Source organism: Poeciliopsis prolifica, unplaced genomic scaffold (genome assembly GCF_027474105.1).
Source record: "Poeciliopsis prolifica strain line A6 unplaced genomic scaffold, Auburn_PproV2 SCAFFOLD010, whole genome shotgun sequence".
NCBI lineage: Eukaryota > Metazoa > Chordata > Actinopteri > Cyprinodontiformes > Poeciliidae > Poeciliopsis > Poeciliopsis prolifica.
Window position 1 is genome coordinate 755,003 of NW_026562385.1, and position 18,308 is coordinate 773,310.

Genomic DNA, 18,308 nt, shown 5'->3' on the forward strand with positions numbered 1-18,308 from the left:
AAATGATAAACTATAAAATCGAGAGCATCTGTAGATAGAAAAAAAATATATCTCGAAACATTTCCCACCGCATATGCAAATATTAGATCTAATTTACGATTATACTACGCTGCAAAATCTACTAGTAAACCAAAAACTGTGATTTGAATGCTGCCCAAATAAAATGGTAGCTTGGTTTTACACAGATGAATTCATATTTTGTAAAGAATGTTACATTAACTTTTATAGTCCAAACAAAACCTCAGCTTTTGACTAACCAAAACCTTGGCGACTACGTGTAAAAATAGCAGGAAAATCCTGCTGTACCTGTATAGACTTGCTAACTATGCAACTAACATTATAAGTTATGCAAAGTCACTGACGTGCATATGCGTGTGCAAACTGTGCCAATTTCCAGAAGTGCTCAGTCCCAGAGCAAAACAGTTCAGGATACTGTCCCATACCCCTGATGAATGAAACATCCCATCAGTTTTCAGTATGAAAAACGTTGACAGCAGATTGAAAACAAGTGTCCTTGCTTTTTGCAAACTGGGCAATTCTGATGTTGTTTATCACTCAGATCACAGAGACAGCTTTCCGAGACGAATGGCAGACTGAATGGATGTGGAGGAGAGCAGCAGCCAGCTCTGTTAGACTGAGAGGAGATGATGGGTGTGCATGAGGGAGTATGACCAAACTGACTATTTATGCTGACTCTCCTGCTATCCATCTACTACAATCTGTAACTAATCAATCTAAAGTTAGAGACAACAAAAACAGCAAATCCAGTAAACAGTTCTTGCTCTATGCATGGGCTTTTAAGAAGTCAAAATCAAGTTAAACGAGAAGCTTAACATGTAAACTATCTTGTAGTTTTCCCAATTGCATGCATTTTACATGTGAACCTTTAAAAATCTAAAGTAACTTTATAATGTAATTTTTACCAAGTCTGATATTTAAGTATTTGCTTTTTGTCACTGTCAAGATTGTTTTTCTTTGAAAGCAAAACCATTGTCACTGACTTTGTCAAGTTTTTTTTAAATTATTGTTGGTGATTCACTTAAGAACAATTTCTGTGAAACCTTTACTCATTTGGATGCTAACGCTGCCCTCCTCTCACCCCACAAGCATCAAGCCTCATTTTCATCTAAATAAGAATCGATCTATCCTGCTGTGCACCATCTTCCCTTACTAGCAACTCTCATGGTCAAAGCCCTACATTTTCCTCCTTGCTTCCATATGCTCTGCAATCACTCCTCTGAATAAAGCCACAAGAAAATCCTCCAGAAACCACACTGGGGATCGTAACTCCAGTGCAAAGTTATAGACTTGTGTTGTGTGGGGGAAAAAAATAAGGGCTTTTATTGCTGCAATCAAGAGAGGCACAAATTAAAGCATACGTGTTAATTAATGAATTGGTCCAAGAGATTTGAGAGATAGCAAATGAAGCTTTGCCTGACTGGTACAATGTCAAGGCTTCGTTCTGCATCAGTGACCAAGCCAAGCAAGGGATGGGGGTGAGTCACTGTGGGGGAGGGGCCTCCTTCTGTATGGTCAGGGGACACTGATGAAGTGCAATAGATGCAGCACCAAACAGGAGCAAGTGTGACAGGGGGTGAGCCTCTAGGGTTTGCAAGAATGTGTGTAAAGTAAGAAGAAAAGTTTTCCTTTTCATTTTTACTTGAATAGTTTAACAAGAATATAATCAAAAATGTTTCACAATTTATGCTACGTCATTGCTTTTTGAACTAACATTGTCATCACATTGGTGCTTTCAGGAATTTACCTTTGATTTTTTGGGGGTTTTATTATTATTCAAGTTAACTATAGCATCAAATATATAAAATATATCCTACTGTCAAAACTATGAATTCTTTATTGCCGCAACATTAATTGCCATAGTTATCAACATACTTTGGTAATCACTTTTAAGACGAGGTGGCTGTTTTATTTATTATTATTGTAGTTTAATTTGATAACACCAAAAACAGGGACCATACTTTGCTGGATGGTGGAAACATTTGCTAATGGGTCTAAACAGTTTTCAGGATTTACATATGAAAATGCACTTAATTAAGGCCAAAAGAATAATCTACTCAGGCAATTCACCACCTTCAATACGATTTTGTAAATAGCTCACCACTGCCACCTGCTGGTCAAATCCATGTATAATTTGCCACTGCCATTAAAGTAGCTATGTTGGAGCATAACATAAAATGTTATTTTCTCTTTGTTTAATAAAACAGGACAGGAAAATCAACAAATTTGGAAAATGATATAAAAGCACAAGAATATATGTACATTTTTAACAGTCGTTGGATTCAGCTCTACAGAAGCATCATCTATTTGGGACATATTGTTTATGTAGTTGCCTTTTGCAAAGGTGCCGACATCAGATTCTTAAGAAGGTTCGATGAAAGCTCCTGGAATCCGGCCTCCTCAGCTGGAGACAGCATAGAAATAAAAATAATTAGTGTGAAAGTTTCTTTCACTAGACCATCACAGAAAATGTCAAAATATCACAAAAAGAAGATGTATTGTTCAAGAAAAGTCGTTACCTAATTGGACACTGGTCTTTTTGACTAACAGCTGTGACTGCTCCTTGATGGTATGTAGCTGCTGTATCATTTTACACTGAGTCTCCATCTACAGGCAAGAAAAAATAATCTATGTTACAAAATAAAATGATGACAACGTTGCATTAACATTGCTTTGAAAAATTGTAAAGCTTTGTTTTCTATCTGAAAACTGGTCGGTCTAAGTTGCTGTGTGTCCTCTGTCTGCGTTTCCCAGTGATTGAGTTGCAACCTTCTCATCCCTATGCTTGTTATGGAAGGAAATATCTATTGTAAATAATATCTGTGAGATAACACAAACAAAAATATACCGGAACAAAACTGTTCCAAAATAGACAATACAGAATACTAATCTTGAAACTTACTTGATAATCAATCTGTATTCAGTTACATACATGCATGTTAAAAAGCTGAAATATGTTGAATGGAGAAATGTTGAGTCTGCTCTTTTCTTTGTCCGTCAACAAAAGTTAGCAATAATTCTAAGCACTGCACATAGAAACAGTTAAATTCTGACATTATAGTGGTTTCATGAACATTGAAAAGGCTTGTATTTGTAAATGTATTTGTGTTCCATTCATTTCCAAGTATGCCTGTGAAAAATCTCAGTTCTTATGGCTATTTCTCTTCACCCTCCACCCAATATACTGAAGTGTGTGGTGTGGGTGTGCATGTCATAGTCATTCTGCCCAAGGAAGCAACATTTCAAATACACTACTGCAAGCCCACTCTTATCTTGACATTCATGTTAGAGCTTAGAACATAAAGCTTGAAAATACAATAACTTTTTAAATTGTTTTGAGGACAAAAAAAAAAAAAAGTCCAACATACAATCATGGCCATAGTATGCATCATGGGTCGCTGCCTACAGAGGACATTGTGGTAGTTGGGTTTACTCTGTATGACAGAGTTCTGCGAGGACTGGACTATTAATGTAGAGTTTAGAGGTATGCCCGTCTCCTGTCCCATCTTCACCTTCCTGCAGTGGAAAATCAATAACGTGATTGGTACAAATTCAAAGAAAGTCGTGGATAACACTGTCATGTGAATGCTTAATGACAATACAAATACAAATGTTTACTTTTCCAGTTCCTCTGCTTTTTTCTTGTGTTTGTTCAAAAGTGCCTCCCAAGACTCACTTTCAGCCTTGAGCCTAAGAAAAAACAAAATGAAAAGATCATATATGAGGCCATTTTATATTTATAATTATTCTAAAATAAGCATCGGACATGAGAGTAGACAGAACAACATGCCTGCTGATTGCTTTCTGGACATTTTCCATGGCTCTTTGCACAGCAGGCTGACTGCAACTTCAAAGCAATAAAAGACAAATGTAAAGAAGACAGTCATCATGATTAAAACCAAAAGTGCAGTGAAATTTTAAAATGTATGCATACTTTGGTTGACTTGAAGATAGTTTATCTGGTTCATTGCTTGTATTTTTGGTTAAGCAGCTCCACTCCATCTTGATGTTTTCAACTACACAAAACGCAAAGAACAGAGAACATAAAATTTTTGTTTCAATAATTTAAAATACTGAGCTCCCAAAAAAAAAAAAAAAAAACTACCAACCTTGTTTTTTGAAGGAGTCCAGTGAAGCTTTTGGAAATGACTCAAGTGAATTTTGAGTTCTTTCTAGTGCCATCTGCAAAGCAAATATGTGTGAATAAACAAAAAATATTCTAACAGCTTACAGACGGTATACTGAGAGGGACACAAAATCGATTTTGAAATGTTTATTTACAAGAAATTTTTTTTTTGTTTACTCACGTTTTGTTGTGTAATTTTGTGGCTCGTATTAAGTAAATATCTAGTCATTCTTCTAATCTTGAGCAAACAATATCCATTTAGCAAAATATGAACATAAAACTGATATTGACTATATTTCATAACATCTGCATTTATTCTTTTAAGTGTTGAAACAGACAAAGAAAAACAAATGAGCTATTTTGGACCTTCTTCGAGTTCAGGAGAAACTTATTATAATGGTCCAATGCATTTGGTTTCTATAGCTTCACTTAACATACCTCCATTGAAGCCTCCAGCAGTTTTTCAAGTCTCTCTTGTTGTGGTAAGGATGGACTTATGCTTCTGCACAAACCTAGAACAGATTCATTTAGATTATTATTTGTCTTGAACAAAAGGAAACATTAATGTTTTATTGTGGTCTCACTCTCATATGGGTTGGGAAGGGCAGGGAGGGAGCGTCGGGTTATGGTGTTTCTCCTCCAGGATTTATTCTGTTCACAGGGATTTATTGTGAGTGTCTCCATTTCTTGTTTCGTCATCTCTGACTGTTCGGCTCCAGGATCTGTCGTCTGTGTGGTAGAAAGTGTCGAGTCGGTCCGGTGACACTTGAGAGGAGGTTCCGACTCCGGGACTGGAGAGGAGCATCTTTTAGAAGTCTGGATCGCAGACTGGACCTTGGCATAAACAACAAAGCCACTAACTCTCCATTCAGCAAATCATCTTCTATAAACTACAGAAAGGGTTTTATTTCTCACCTCTACTGAGGGTTTGTCTGCCTCAACACTAAAGTGGGAAACAGACGAAAAAGTCGCTTTAATGTTTACCTCAGATCAGAACAAAACGCCACCAAAACATGACAACAATACAGTTCGTTTAAAAGTATTTACAGTAGCAAGGTAATTGATTTGTTTGATTTAAATCAGTTGTATTACGAGCTTAAAACAAAACATACCCGTGCTCAACTTCAGCCTTCTTTTCCGCCATTTTAATTTCAAATAGGTGTCCTTATAGCGCGCGCCCAAAGATCAAACCCACCCTTTCACGGCTCTAAGGCTCATGGGAAATGTAGTCAAACAATGCAAGGGTCAAGGCTTAAAACTAAATTTGTTGCACCTTAGATTAATTTCTACATTTATACAAAATACATAGATACATTTAGAAATGCTTATATGAAAAGTTGAATAGAGGCATTTTAGCAAAGGTGATATTTATTGTGATCCCTTTGGATAAAGTTTTGGCACTGTGTTCTCTGAACAATATTTAAAGGACTTGCAAAAATAGAGAAATAAAGAAAGACAAGTTTACAGAGGCTCTCCAAAGTTAAAATGTTCAAATGCTTTTGTTTTGTACCTCTTCTTAAACAGTAAAACCATGACAAAACACTTAAAAACTTTTTGCGCTTAAGTCATGACATGTATTTTTTAAAAATACAAAAATTTTTGACAAAACTAATATCAGTGAGTTGAATTTGGAATAAAGTTTCAGCATTCAGCCTTCTTTGGTAGCAAGGACTTGTCACTCTGCATCTCCACCCTTTACCTACCAAAGGTAATTTTATTCTGGACAAAAAAGTTTTGTTTTTCGTCTGAAGTAATTTTTTTGATTGGCTTGTGTGAATTCAAAGTGATGCTAAAACATAAAATCCATCTTTATCTTTACAGCAGATAAAGGTTTTGAATAAAAACTGACATTTGAAACTGTTGATAATTTCATCTCTCATAAAAACACCAGATCCATGTGAAGAAAAGTAATCCCAAAAGCACGATTCTGTCCACACCATGATTTACTGCCGTTTTATTTTTCTGTTTTGTCCAAAACGTCCAGCTTAGTTTCTTCAGACTATTCTACTCTTTGAGAGATTTTTACCATTCTCCATTTCTTTCATTATCATTAGTTTTTGTTGGTGGAGCACTTAGAAATTTCTTGGAATCTGCTTGAAATTACTCTGCTTCAAGTTAGAAAATAGATTTTTTTTAAAACTTATTAGCCAGTTTATAAACTTGAAAAAGTAAAAGTTATATTCTGCATTCATCTCTGAAGTTGCAAGGTGCCTTTACTTGATCTAATAATTGCGTATGTTCAAAAATGTCCAATTTAAATTTCCAGTTTAAATTGGACATTTGAGTTATTTCCATCTTAATCAGAATAAGTTAAACTTAACAACTTGCATATCTTTTAGCTGTGATAGTTATGTCATCAAAACAAAATTTTATTGCATTTTAAAAAAATAAAAAAATTTTAGTATTGGAGATTTTAACAAAACAGTACTTTCGTTTTTGGTCAGCATGATGCATCCCATGACACACACTTTGATAAACAATCTTGTTTCCATGTTGGTTTATATTGTATTCTCATATCTTAGTAATGCCAAACTTACCAGCAAAAATTAATGATTGCTACTTGCATTCTCTCAATACAATAAAAATACACAAAAAAAGACAAAATGAATATGTCATAATTTTAAATCTTTATAAGTCTGTTAAATTTCTTTTTCACTTTTTACAAAAACAAGGGAGGAAAAAAAATCCAAAACACTATTGCAATTCTCTTGGAGAATGCCCTTTTTTGTGCCTGTAGTTTTCACTCTGGTTAGCACAATCTGAAACTCCACTCAATACTGCTGTCTTCATGGCCTTTCATAAGAGTGGGGAGTGAAAAACAAAGGAAAGATGTAGAAAAATGGACTGTTATAAAAACCATTAGAATGGAGACTGAGCAAATGGGAAAAGAAAAACAAATGTACAGAGTTCAGGAGGGACAAAAAAGGGATACACAGAGTGAACAGTCCTACATGCCATGACCATTTCAGCTGTCTTGTGTTTGGAACAACAGCTGTACTTTTCTTCCTCTTTCAAAGTCTTCTGTCCCTTTACAGTTTGGTTATAAGGGCAGCATTTGCTGTTGGCACTGAGATCAAGAAGGCAGCCTGAGAGTTCCTTTGCCCAAGAAGAACTGCAGGACACGGTCCACGAGCAGAGCAACAACAAAGTCCACCACCAGAACCTGGGCAATTACTAATTTGAACTGCAAGAAAGCATACAAAGCATGTTACACAATCTCATAAGGGTTTGTGTAATTACAAGGCTATGAAAACAAGAAATGGTAAAATAATGTTAACTCACCTCAGTTGGAATTTCTACAAGAGCAAACTGTTCATTGAATTCTGGAGAGGAGCCAGTAAGAAGCCCGACAATTGCTAACCCTGAAAGTACGATACTCCACAGTAGTGGTCGATTTTCACTGAGAGACTCCATGAATGGGTGACCCTGTAAGACACAAAGAGGAATCCATTATGTAAATAAATACCGGTTATTTAGATATGGTTTTAAATAACCAATACATGGTCACAAATGTGAAAAGATACCTTGTAGTTTATGGCAAAGGTGGCCATCTGCATGGCCATTGACATTATGTACACAGTGCTGTTAATTAGGCTGGGTTCGAATTCTTTATACAGATCTACAAACTGCTCCTCTCTGCAAAAAAAAGAAACATAAAAATGATAAAGTATACACAAAGTATCACTGATAGGAAAGACAGAAAACATTGTATACATTTTATGTGAAATAAAACAAGTGTTTGCTCATCAGCAGTTTGGATGTCCCATCTTCAAAAGATACATTCTAAGAAATTATCAATCCAAAAACATCATAGACAAAAAGTTGTTAAATAATTTAAAATAACTAATACTGGTGAGCAATTATTTATGTTTTATTTGAACAAAGAAATGCCCATTTAGTTAAAAGCACACATTTCCCATGCTATTACTGTGATGCATGGTTTTCAAGAGGTCTTTGGTCTTACCTCGTTGTACTTTTGCTTACCTTGGTGGACTTCTGGTTTGTGCCTCTTTATAAAGATACACAAGACTACAAAAGTGAACTGCAAACTGCAGCAGCACAGTCAACACTGTGTACAGATTGAAGATGTTTGGTAAAGGCCGCTCTCGAGACAACGTTTTCAGAGGCTGTGAATAGAGGAGAAAAGAAATCCTAATTTGTCTGTTTTTTTAAATAAAACAAAACTATGGTGGAATTTCAAAATTTACCTTTAGGGTAAGCACCAAAAACATGTTAACTTTACAATAAATAAGTCAAATTCTAACCTTTGACCTAGATATAAAGAGAAAGCACCCAGCCAAAAGCAAGCCTTGCAGAGTTGCCTGGAAATCACTGAATTTGACTCCTTCGAGGTAGAGGACAGACTGGCTGTAGGCCAGCACAAGTGCATTGAGAGCTAGAATCTTGAACATCTGCAGTGTTGTAACCAGAGTGCAGCGACCTTGTTTTATTACATGGCAAACTGGTGGAATAAAGAAAAAACAAAAACAAATTGAGTCTGAGAGTTAATAATCAGTTTTAATTACAGAAATAAGCATTGAAACATGTGACTCACTGCACTGAATGGAGGAGAGTTTTGACGTGAAGGGGGCAGCAATGGAAGCGTCACCCAGCTTGACGACTTGTACCTGATCCTCTTCAAGTTCTCGTAGAACCTGGTTGATTTTTTCCTATTACAGAGAAAACCTGATGGTTAGAGTAGTGTATGTTTCTTCATGTTATGGTAGGCACAAAATATGGTTAACAAAAGTAAGCTTTTTTTTGAGTATTGAAAAAATACTCAAAGTATATTTTGTTGAGTAACCGATGTCAAATGGATATGATGACGTTGAATGATGAGACAGAACAGAAAATAATTCTTTTTTTTTATCTCAATGCAAACTTACATTTACAAATTTGTTGCTTTTACACCTGAATTTCCTCACTGTGGGACATTAAAGGATATTTCTAATCCCTTCTATTCTGACCTCTTTAATAATAAATCTTAAATATATTCTAAGTCTTATTTAGTTTTATCTTTAACCAAAAACTAGGCCTTGCTCCCTGTTCTTGCAATCTAAGACATCTCAGTACTTCTCTAAAGGCTCTAATTTAAACATAAAACAAAGAGATTTTTTATATTTGTTGGATAGTTGCAACTAGAGAGATTGTGACAAATTAGAGCAAAATACCCATTGTAATTAATTAATTGCCTCTATGATTACATTATGTTTCCAAAAGAAGATGTAAAAATTTTTGTTAAATGTTAAGAGTAGAACACCTTTTGTGCTGCAAGCTGCTCCTCTCTCTGGGCCATAGCCCGCTGTCTGGCTGCTCTGGAGCTCAGCTTGACACCAGTACTGGCAGGTGGTACAGGCCTGAAGTCTGATGTTGCCGACTCCTTATCTCTACCCCGCTTCTTTTTCTCAGGCATGCGCTCTGGAGCATTGGCTAAAAGGGCCACCCCTGTGAGAAAACAACATGTTCATTGTTCACAACTGGAGGTGATTCTTGGCAAACTTGTTTCAGTACTATGAGTTGTATAAAAATAACTTACCTATCTGAGCATGTTTAAGTGCTCCGACATCATTTGTGCCATCACCGCACATCAAGGTCACATAACCAAGTCCCTTTAGACTGGTGATTACAAATTCCTAAAACACATAAAATCAAACTTTTGTTGCAAACACTTTTGTTGAAGTAGGAAGAGAGTGCACAAACTATAACTTAAAGACCTCTGCTTCAGGACCTACCTTTTGTTTTGGACTGACTCGAGCAAATACTCGTATATGTGGTAACAGTGTGTGGAGAAGGTGGGGATCACAGCCCAACCGGGCCAGCCCTTCTCCTGTTACACACAAGTCAAATTGTTGCACAAACGAAGAAACTGAAGGAGGGGGCAGTGCAACAGATACAGTGCCATCAATGGATTCCCAGTGCCACTGACCTGCAAAAGCAGCATTTATACATAAAACTTCTCGTTATTCAAGCCAGATGTCAAAACACTCACATAATTAAGTGATGAAACTAATGTGTACCCTGATTGAGGCTCGGCTGCAAAATAAGTGTGTGATCTTTCTGGATAAAGTGGAGTTCTTTTGCAACATGGCATGCAGTTAGGGGGTTGTCTCCTGTGATCATGACCACCTGAAAGAAGAGATGAAGAGTCAGCCATTATACTCAAGTTCTTACTTGAGTATGAACTGAAAATTTTCACCACTGTTTTGTTTTTTTACATGGTGAGATGCTTCTTGGATCTCTTTTATCACTGCCTTGCTGTCATTCTTGAGTGGACAGGAAACAACCATGAAACCAGCAAATTGTAGATCACACTCCAACACATCACGACTGATCTCACGGCACTGCATAACCCAAAAAGATTTTAGTTAGTTTCTATCAGGTCTGTTTATAGACACTATAGAAAAATCAATAAGCTTCCGAAGGTTTTGGTTAAAAGAAAAAAGTTAAACAAACCTGTTGATGACTGAGGTGTCCAATTTCTTTGTAACCCAAGGCCAGAACTCGTGCCCCTTCCCGGGACATTTCTCTGTGGACTTCGTCATAATTTCCTGGGCAAACTGTAAACTACAGACAGCAGTATGTCAGACACTTATTTTAGATAATAAAGTGAAGAGTCTATGAAAAATATGGAGCTATAATTTACCATTTCTCTAAGTGTCTCTGGGGCACCCTTGACAGTTGAAATATAGCAAAGTTCGGTGGATCCAAGTTTCTCGTACGAGGCCAAGACAGACATCCTTTTCAGAGCGCTGGCAAAATGGAAACGCTGGTGGATTTTCAGACCTTGTGTTTTGATGCCTCGTGGGAACACTTTTTCATCTGGTTTAAACAGAAAAAAAAACAATGTAAGTAACCATTCTACTATTTAAAATGTACTAGTCCAATAATATTAACCATACAGTCCTAGCACACTCATGATTCCATTATAGATACAGAAGGTACCTTTGGTAAGCGTCCAGTCGGCAGCAGTTAGCATGGCCTTCTCTAATGGATCTCCCACTAGTTGCCCATCATCCAGAGTGACCAATGAGTGACAAGTAGCCACAACCCTGTGTGTCTCAACTGGGATCTCAGAGACAGGCATTACCTCTTTTCCCTCTCTGTCAGTGAAAATAGGATTGATACAATAAATGGCAAATAATCTGAAATAATTACAATCTAAATTGTAATTAGATTACAATTTAGATTACAAATTAAATTGTAATTAAATTACAATTTAGATTGTAGTCTAAATTACAATCTGATAATTGTAAATTACAAGTATAACATGTGGTTGCTTCTCAATTTTAAGCTGCCAAACAGAAAATTGGTTGACAGGGTTTACCTGAGGCCTGCTACCCCTCGAACCACCAAGCTGTCACTGGTCAGAGTTCCTGTTTTGTCAAAACAGCAAATCTCTACTTTCCCCGCAAATGGTATCCTGAAGGGTTCTGTGCAGAAAACATCTAAAGCAGAAAAAGTAACAAGCGTCATATTCGGTACCCCTGAGTGAATTTGCTGCAGTAGATATTCTACGATCCCAGCAGAAAAAGAAACAAACTTACAAAGTTTAGCCAAGGCAATGAGTGATGTGTTAACTGCTAAAGAAAGCTCTATCGGAAGTTCCGGTGGGACCACTGAAGTGAGAATAAGTGTGCACTCCAAAAACAACTTGTAGCGATTTCGTGTGAGATCCTTTGTTCCTAGGAAGGGATACAAATAATAATTTAAAAAAGACATGCTTCAGAATCAACTTCACCGTTCATAAGTATATACTATAAGTACAAACTTGGATGCAAGTTTTATTGGCTTTCAAACAATTTGTAATACATTTTAATGAGCTAATTGTTGTCACCTCACCTTCAACCCACACATATGCAGCAGCAGCAATGGCAAACACAAGGAGGAAGAGAATAAAGATAAAAGTCTCCAGATTGTTTGCCGTCACTCTCTTTACACCAAAGAGAATGGTCCTTAGCAGTTTACCCTGTAGAACAATGTCACCACACACACTGTTTAGTAATGGACAATAAAAGTTTTAATAACAGAGTAAAAAAAAAAAAAAAAATCCTTTTTTTAACAGTTATCCCAATTCCTTACCTGAGACGTATAGAATCCTGTTCTCAGTACATAGGCCACACAGCCATTGTCTACAGCTGCAAACAATGAAAAATAGTACAAATAATTATATTGTTCAATGCTAGTAGATATTCCTGTTGACAAATAAAAGACAGGCGAACTAGCACTTACGCTTGAGTCCAGCACTGGTCTTTAAAGGAGGAGTATGCTGAACCACTTTGGTTCCACCAGAAATGATATGCAGGCGAGAGTCTGTCTGAAGGTCCAAAATTCGCCCTGGATCCAAGTCTTCTACTGGCTCCTGCACACAACAGTAAAACAAGGCTTGAATTACGCAATCTTATTGAAATTAAAACACAATGAAAAAGTATTTCCACCACTTGCAGATTTCTGGTTTGTCTTTTCTTGTCACAACTAAGATCTTCAGATGTTCAAACAAATAATATCAGACAAAAATAATCTGAGTAAATCCATAATTTAGTTTTCAAAATATGATCTATTTCAGTCAAACTGGCTGTCCGGTCCAACCAGATTCAACAGGAAAAGTAATTGCCTTCTAAATCTAATATCTGGTGGTGTCACTCTTGGAGGCAACAACTGCCCTTAAGCATTTGCAATAACTAGAGATGATCTTTTACATTGATGTGAAACAATGTTTTGCCCATTTTCCAATTCAGCTAATGAAAACAATTCAGTTTTAATTCAGCTACATTGGTTTTCAGGCAATGTAGGTCTTAGGGCATGCAGAAGCATCTCAATTAGATTTGAGTCTAAATTTTTACTAGTCTACTCCCAAATGTTACTGGTGGAACAGGTAAGACTTCTCTGGGTGCCGTGGGGTTGGAGCAGCCACGAATATTCCCAAGCATACACATGAGCCAGACAGGCTTGTTTTTGTTGGAAGTGGGTGGGGGTTTATGAAAACTGACTTCAACAGAGACAAGTGACGTCCTTTGTGACCTCCAGGATATGCATTGAGACACCTTTAAGCGTTATCTTGGTAGATTAAAAAAAAGTTCATTGTGTTCACTATTTCAGAAAAAAAATGTATTTCATTGTGGTTTGCTCGAGTTCCAAAACCTTAGAAATAAATTTATCATCTATTCTTGAAATTCCTTAGCATAATTTGTTGCCTTCACCCCATTGTATCAGAATTTTCCATTTGAGAAATAGTGTGGTATGGAAGCAATCACACTATTAAACTAGTGTACAAGTGAAACTGAACTCAACTTTCTAAATGTGGGGCTTATAAATTTAATTTATGATTTAAAAGGCAGCTAACATTTGCAAACACCATCTTATATTTTTTTACTGAATTTGTCTGTCTAATTATGACATTGTTTGTTGCTCTGAAATATTTAGACACAGCAAAAACAGTAAACATTTGTATTGAAGCAAATAGTTTGCCACATGACTATATTATTTACTAACCTTCATCTGTGGAACCGACTCTCCAGTCAGCATGGCTTCATCCACAATGCAACGTCCTCTGAGTAGCAGCACATCACAGGGTACCAGGTTGTCCTGGGGTGAGCGTCCTATAGAATAGAAAACACACATTTCAACACAGAAAATGAATGTAGGGTTTGCAGTAAGGAGTCATAACATTTAGGATTGCACACTCACCTATGGAGACAATGTCTCCAGGAACTAGTTCATCACTAGAAATAGGTCTCCATTTCCTGTTGCGATACACCTATCAAAGACGTACATACACTTATTTTGATATGCTAGGTATATCACATTATTTATGGAAAACAGACTGAGCTCTAAAGTTTGGGTAAAATATGTTTTAAAAGGCCTCATCTCTCTTCATGAAGCCAATGGAAAAGTCCCTAAGCACTATTAAATGGCCTAATGTTAATTTTATTTTCCAATTCAATTTGCATACATGTGCGACTTTTTATTCTTTGTCAAACTCTGTTGATTGCAGAAGTGAACTTGATCATATCACTATAAAGTTTTTATGACTAAATTAGCAACAGAATGCATTTCAAACTTGATCAAGCTTACCTGGATCATATAGGGCTTATTTCCCATGCGACGTATTTCTGACATATTCCTCATTTGCTGTTGGACTAGGGATGCCTCAAATGCAACCAACATGAACAGAGTAAAAACGCTGTAATACCAGTATTCATCCAGACACCACAGCCCCACACAGAAAACCTGATGAACACAGGACAGATAACATCAAACTGATGCAAAGTATTTACATGTTCTCTTCCTGACTAATGAACCCAGACCAATTACAAGAAAAAGATACACATGTACCTGGAAGACAAAAAAAGGAGCTGTTGCTCTCTCCTTAAACAGCTCCAGGAAGTCTGGCACAACCATCTCTGCACGATTGGTGCCATATCGCTTTTCTGCAACCTTGAGCTCAGTTTCTTCCTGGTATCCACGCCATGACTGGAAGTGGCCCATTGGGTGGTTAATGGGGAATGCAACTGGAAGGAAACATTTCTTCTCTTTGTAGTCAAAAATGTAACGGATCTTTTGAAACTCAAAAGATAAGATCTTTTCCCCATTCTCATCCTGTTGATCCAAACAGAGAACATATGTTTAAAAAATATATTGTAGTGTCAAATAAAAAAATGAAAATATATTCAAGTAATAGATCAAATTCAAAGCCAATATCTAAATTTCCAGATAAATAAAGCCACATATCTAAGCACGTAGATCTTTGATAACAAGTAATGACATGTGTGGCTTTCACAAACCTTGTCACACTATCTTTGAGCATTTTAGGGAAGTAAAACTTAACATAATTCCAAATATGACAACATAGGGAAATCAGTCTTTAAATATGTGAACAAACCTCATCCCTCTGGAGTGTGACAAGCTCAGCAGAACCATTGTTCGGGGTTGGAATGACCTTTGCGAGTGTAGCCAGCTTGGGATCTGGCTCCTGTATTTATTTAAAGAAATAAAACAGATGATATATTCACATGCTGTTGGGACAGCACTTTTATTTTTGGAGCACCCTAAGGATATACAGATCACAACCCGCTGATACACAGAGAAAAAAAGCTAAACTTTCCCTAAACAGAGAAATAAAGAGGATGATGAGCTTTTCAAATCAACAAGCCTTACAGCAAGTTTTGATGAGATCTGGAATTGTTCAATGTTAGGTAGTTTAAAAGATCTATTACTTTCTGACTATTTGATTCATAACAAATTTAAGTTTTCAATGAACTGAACTGTTTCTTTCATTTTCATTGGTTATCACCAAGCAAATGTTTACTAATCAGTATAAACTCTGTGGATATCTAAAAGACAACACTCTAAAGGAGAAGGTTTTGGTTAAGTACTATTTATAGCTAATATATACATAAAGTCAATAAAAATTTATAACACATTATAAATTAGAAAATTTTAAATACAACCATTTTAAATACAGGTGCTACTTGACATGTTCTAAGATAATTTTTATTTTATTTTTTTGTACTATCCGCTGTAAAAGTGCATATAATTTGTCAAAACTTGTATTTACCTTGGAACAAGTGAGCCAACAATGCACGTGCACGGACCAGTATCCAGAGAGCGCTGTGAGGACGTGCGCGATCCCGATAGCGGCTAACGCAAGGAGGCCTGCCTCTGGATACTCTGAGGCACCGTACACTCCTAACCACACGTACACCCAGCCAGGGTAAAGGACAGCCAGAAACGGGAGGACTGTGCCGTGTAGCAGTCGGGGCCTCCGTCTGTACAGCGTCACCGATCTTACGAGCTCATCACCGGCGCCGCTGTCATTCTGGTTGTGGTTAACAGAGGGGGCCATTTGTAGCTCGCTCGGTCCTCGGATTCCGTCTGCAGCCATTCTCTCGTCTTTCTTGGCGTCGTTCATTGTATCCGAATCCCTCCTTGGGCCCCCTCTACCATTCACCACCACGCCGTCTCGCTAGAGCCGTTAAAAATACGATTCTACCCAGGAAGCGGTGTGTTATCCAGCTTTGAGAGCCCGTCTTTTGAGTTGACTGTTTCCCGACTGCTTCTTCCGCATACGCAAATACGCAAAGACACGTCATATTTAAAGAGCGTCAGTTTACCTCCAACTAGCTTTTTATTTTTCTTTCTCAAAACGCCTTTACACTACTGAGTTTTCCAAATTAGTAATATTTCAGGTTGTTTTCTGCAAATATATTTCAATATAAGATGGAGTTAATAAAATTAATAAACACAGGAAAACGTAAAAAGGAAATAAATCAAAGAAGTTGGAGAATCGTAAATTATAGTACGTTAAGAAATTAAAAGAAACGTATTAAACTGTGCTTTCTGATATAATTAAAACACAAATTTAAAACGTATATGGGTTGCTCCCTGATTTCCAGCGGTATTAATCGGGTGGCGCTTCACAAGCTAAAATAAGCATGCATCTTCTCTGTTACATGACATCTAGAGTGAAGTCAAAACAATTTAAATTCAAAATTACAAAGTAGTTCTTCGTGCCATGAAATTACTGCCCCTTTAAATAAAAACGTCACTCTCTGGGCGTTGCCTACATGCATGACAGACACAGATCTGCCCCAACAAAATTGAAGAACATCATCAGGATGTGGCTTTTCCTTCCAATCAAATGCGGGTATGCGTGCTGTAGCTCTTAATCGCAAAGACTTCGTTTCCACACGCTGAAGTGGTGATTATTTAACCTTGATTATAACGCTTCTGTAGTCGACTCGACACAGCTTCAAACACCAACATGTAAGAATTGAAATAACAGATTATATCAGTAATACATTATATATTTACACCACAATGCTCCGTTTAGAGTTCTGCTGCTTTAGCACGTTGTCAAATTGATAGATAAGATTGACCAGCCACTTGCCACTGTTTGTATTTCCTTCCAGGCAAGCAGCTATGGAAATATCAGCAAAGTACTGTTATAAAGAACTGGAGACATATGGGTCCTGCGTTGCCTCAAATCCAACGTCTTGGCAACACAAGTGCCATGACCTAAAACTCAAGGTTTCACAATGTACATCATCACAGTAAGTCAATGGATCTGTCCTATATACCTGTGCATTTTCCCTTGTGCCTGACCACTTAATGTTCACAGTCCAGTGATCCAGAAGATCAGGGAAGACTGCTCCACAGAATTTGAGAAATTTGAGCAATGTCTCAAAGAAAACCTGACCTCACCTACCTCTTGTTCACCACACGTGACCCGCTTTCTAGGCTGTGCAGACTCCGTTGACCTCAGCAGCGTGGGTAAGACTTTACGAAATTGCATTTTTAGGTCGCAAAGGTCACACATAAACACTGGATTATGAAATGTTTTAGACATATTTGTGCAAACTGTGCTGTAAAATGTTTCTTTGACAAAACTCCATTAACCCTCTAATGATGAGAAATGTCTCTACATATACTGTATGTCACATGAATTTATATTTTTATGATTTAAAATTTTGAAAATGCAAGTCAACTCCAAATTTAGGTCATTATTCAGTATTACTTTGGTTTGACTGTTTAAGGTTATAACCCCAACTGCGTAGTACTAAGGGGGTTAACCATGTACAATTACAGTGTTGGAAAATGGAATCAAATTCCACATTTTTAACAATTATTCCAATCTCTGCTCTTTTATTCCTAGGTTCAGATTCAAGTTCTGACACATCATAGGATTCAGCAACTTCTATCATCAGACCAAACGTCTACACAAGCTGGATGTGAATGTGTCAACTGTGTTTATTTGAAGTTATATATAGTTATATATATATATATATATATATATATATATATATATATATATATATATATATATATATATATGCTGAGTGTTTAATATCTGTTCGTCTTAACTGTGACCTATTGTGACTGATTTCAAATGTAAAAAAAAATAGGAATACTCTAGCACTGTACTTTACGCCATTTGAATATCACTTATACTTGCGTTTGAATAAATAAGTCAGGTTTGCAATGTCTTGTATATCGCAGTTTTACTTAATTAATATTAGATTTTCATTGTTCATTTGGTGTCATAATCCTGTGTTGTTTTATGGTGATTATTTATGCCTTTGCTGCCGATGCCTTTTCCAGGTCATAGTCAAATATTAAACTGGAATGCATTGCTCCCACACAAACCTGACTATTCGGTCACTGAGCA

General features: G+C 36.8%; 3 protein-coding genes across 3 annotated transcripts; 1 reads left to right on the forward strand and 2 right to left on the reverse strand.

Moving 5' to 3' along the window:
• Window positions 1–1,608: 1,608 nt before the first annotated feature.
• On the reverse strand, window positions 1,609–5,288 carry LOC129363658 (uncharacterized). Its single transcript, XM_055035887.1, has 11 exons — window positions 5,257–5,288; window positions 5,060–5,087; window positions 4,729–4,978; window positions 4,583–4,656; window positions 4,128–4,200; window positions 3,953–4,034; window positions 3,809–3,865; window positions 3,637–3,708; window positions 3,387–3,534; window positions 2,538–2,625; window positions 1,609–2,422 (listed from the first exon to the last, which is right to left on the reverse strand). Exons 1-11 carry the CDS (start codon window positions 5,286–5,288, stop codon window positions 2,340–2,342), a joined length of 987 nt encoding a protein of 328 aa, XP_054891862.1. The 3' UTR covers window positions 1,609–2,339.
• Window positions 5,289–6,759: 1,471 nt separating this feature from the next.
• On the reverse strand, window positions 6,760–16,199 carry atp13a1 (ATPase 13A1). Its single transcript, XM_055036120.1, has 25 exons — window positions 15,699–16,199; window positions 15,024–15,113; window positions 14,477–14,740; window positions 14,216–14,371; window positions 13,829–13,898; window positions 13,634–13,740; window positions 12,374–12,503; window positions 12,224–12,279; window positions 11,984–12,110; window positions 11,689–11,826; window positions 11,469–11,589; window positions 11,087–11,244; window positions 10,788–10,963; window positions 10,598–10,708; window positions 10,360–10,485; window positions 10,162–10,270; window positions 9,877–10,070; window positions 9,681–9,777; window positions 9,405–9,589; window positions 8,700–8,814; window positions 8,410–8,606; window positions 8,129–8,271; window positions 7,669–7,780; window positions 7,427–7,570; window positions 6,760–7,328 (listed from the first exon to the last, which is right to left on the reverse strand). Exons 1-25 carry the CDS (start codon window positions 16,050–16,052, stop codon window positions 7,218–7,220), a joined length of 3,591 nt encoding a protein of 1,196 aa, XP_054892095.1. The 5' UTR covers window positions 16,053–16,199; the 3' UTR covers window positions 6,760–7,217.
• Window positions 16,200–16,783: 584 nt separating this feature from the next.
• LOC129363704 (coiled-coil-helix-coiled-coil-helix domain-containing protein 5) lies at window positions 16,784–17,919 on the forward strand. The gene is made up of 4 exons (XM_055035958.1): window positions 16,784–16,906; window positions 17,053–17,193; window positions 17,262–17,413; window positions 17,796–17,919. Coding segments are annotated over exons 1-4 (324 nt in total). The 5' UTR covers window positions 16,784–16,904; the 3' UTR covers window positions 17,825–17,919.
• The last annotated feature ends 389 nt before the right edge of the window (window positions 17,920–18,308 follow it).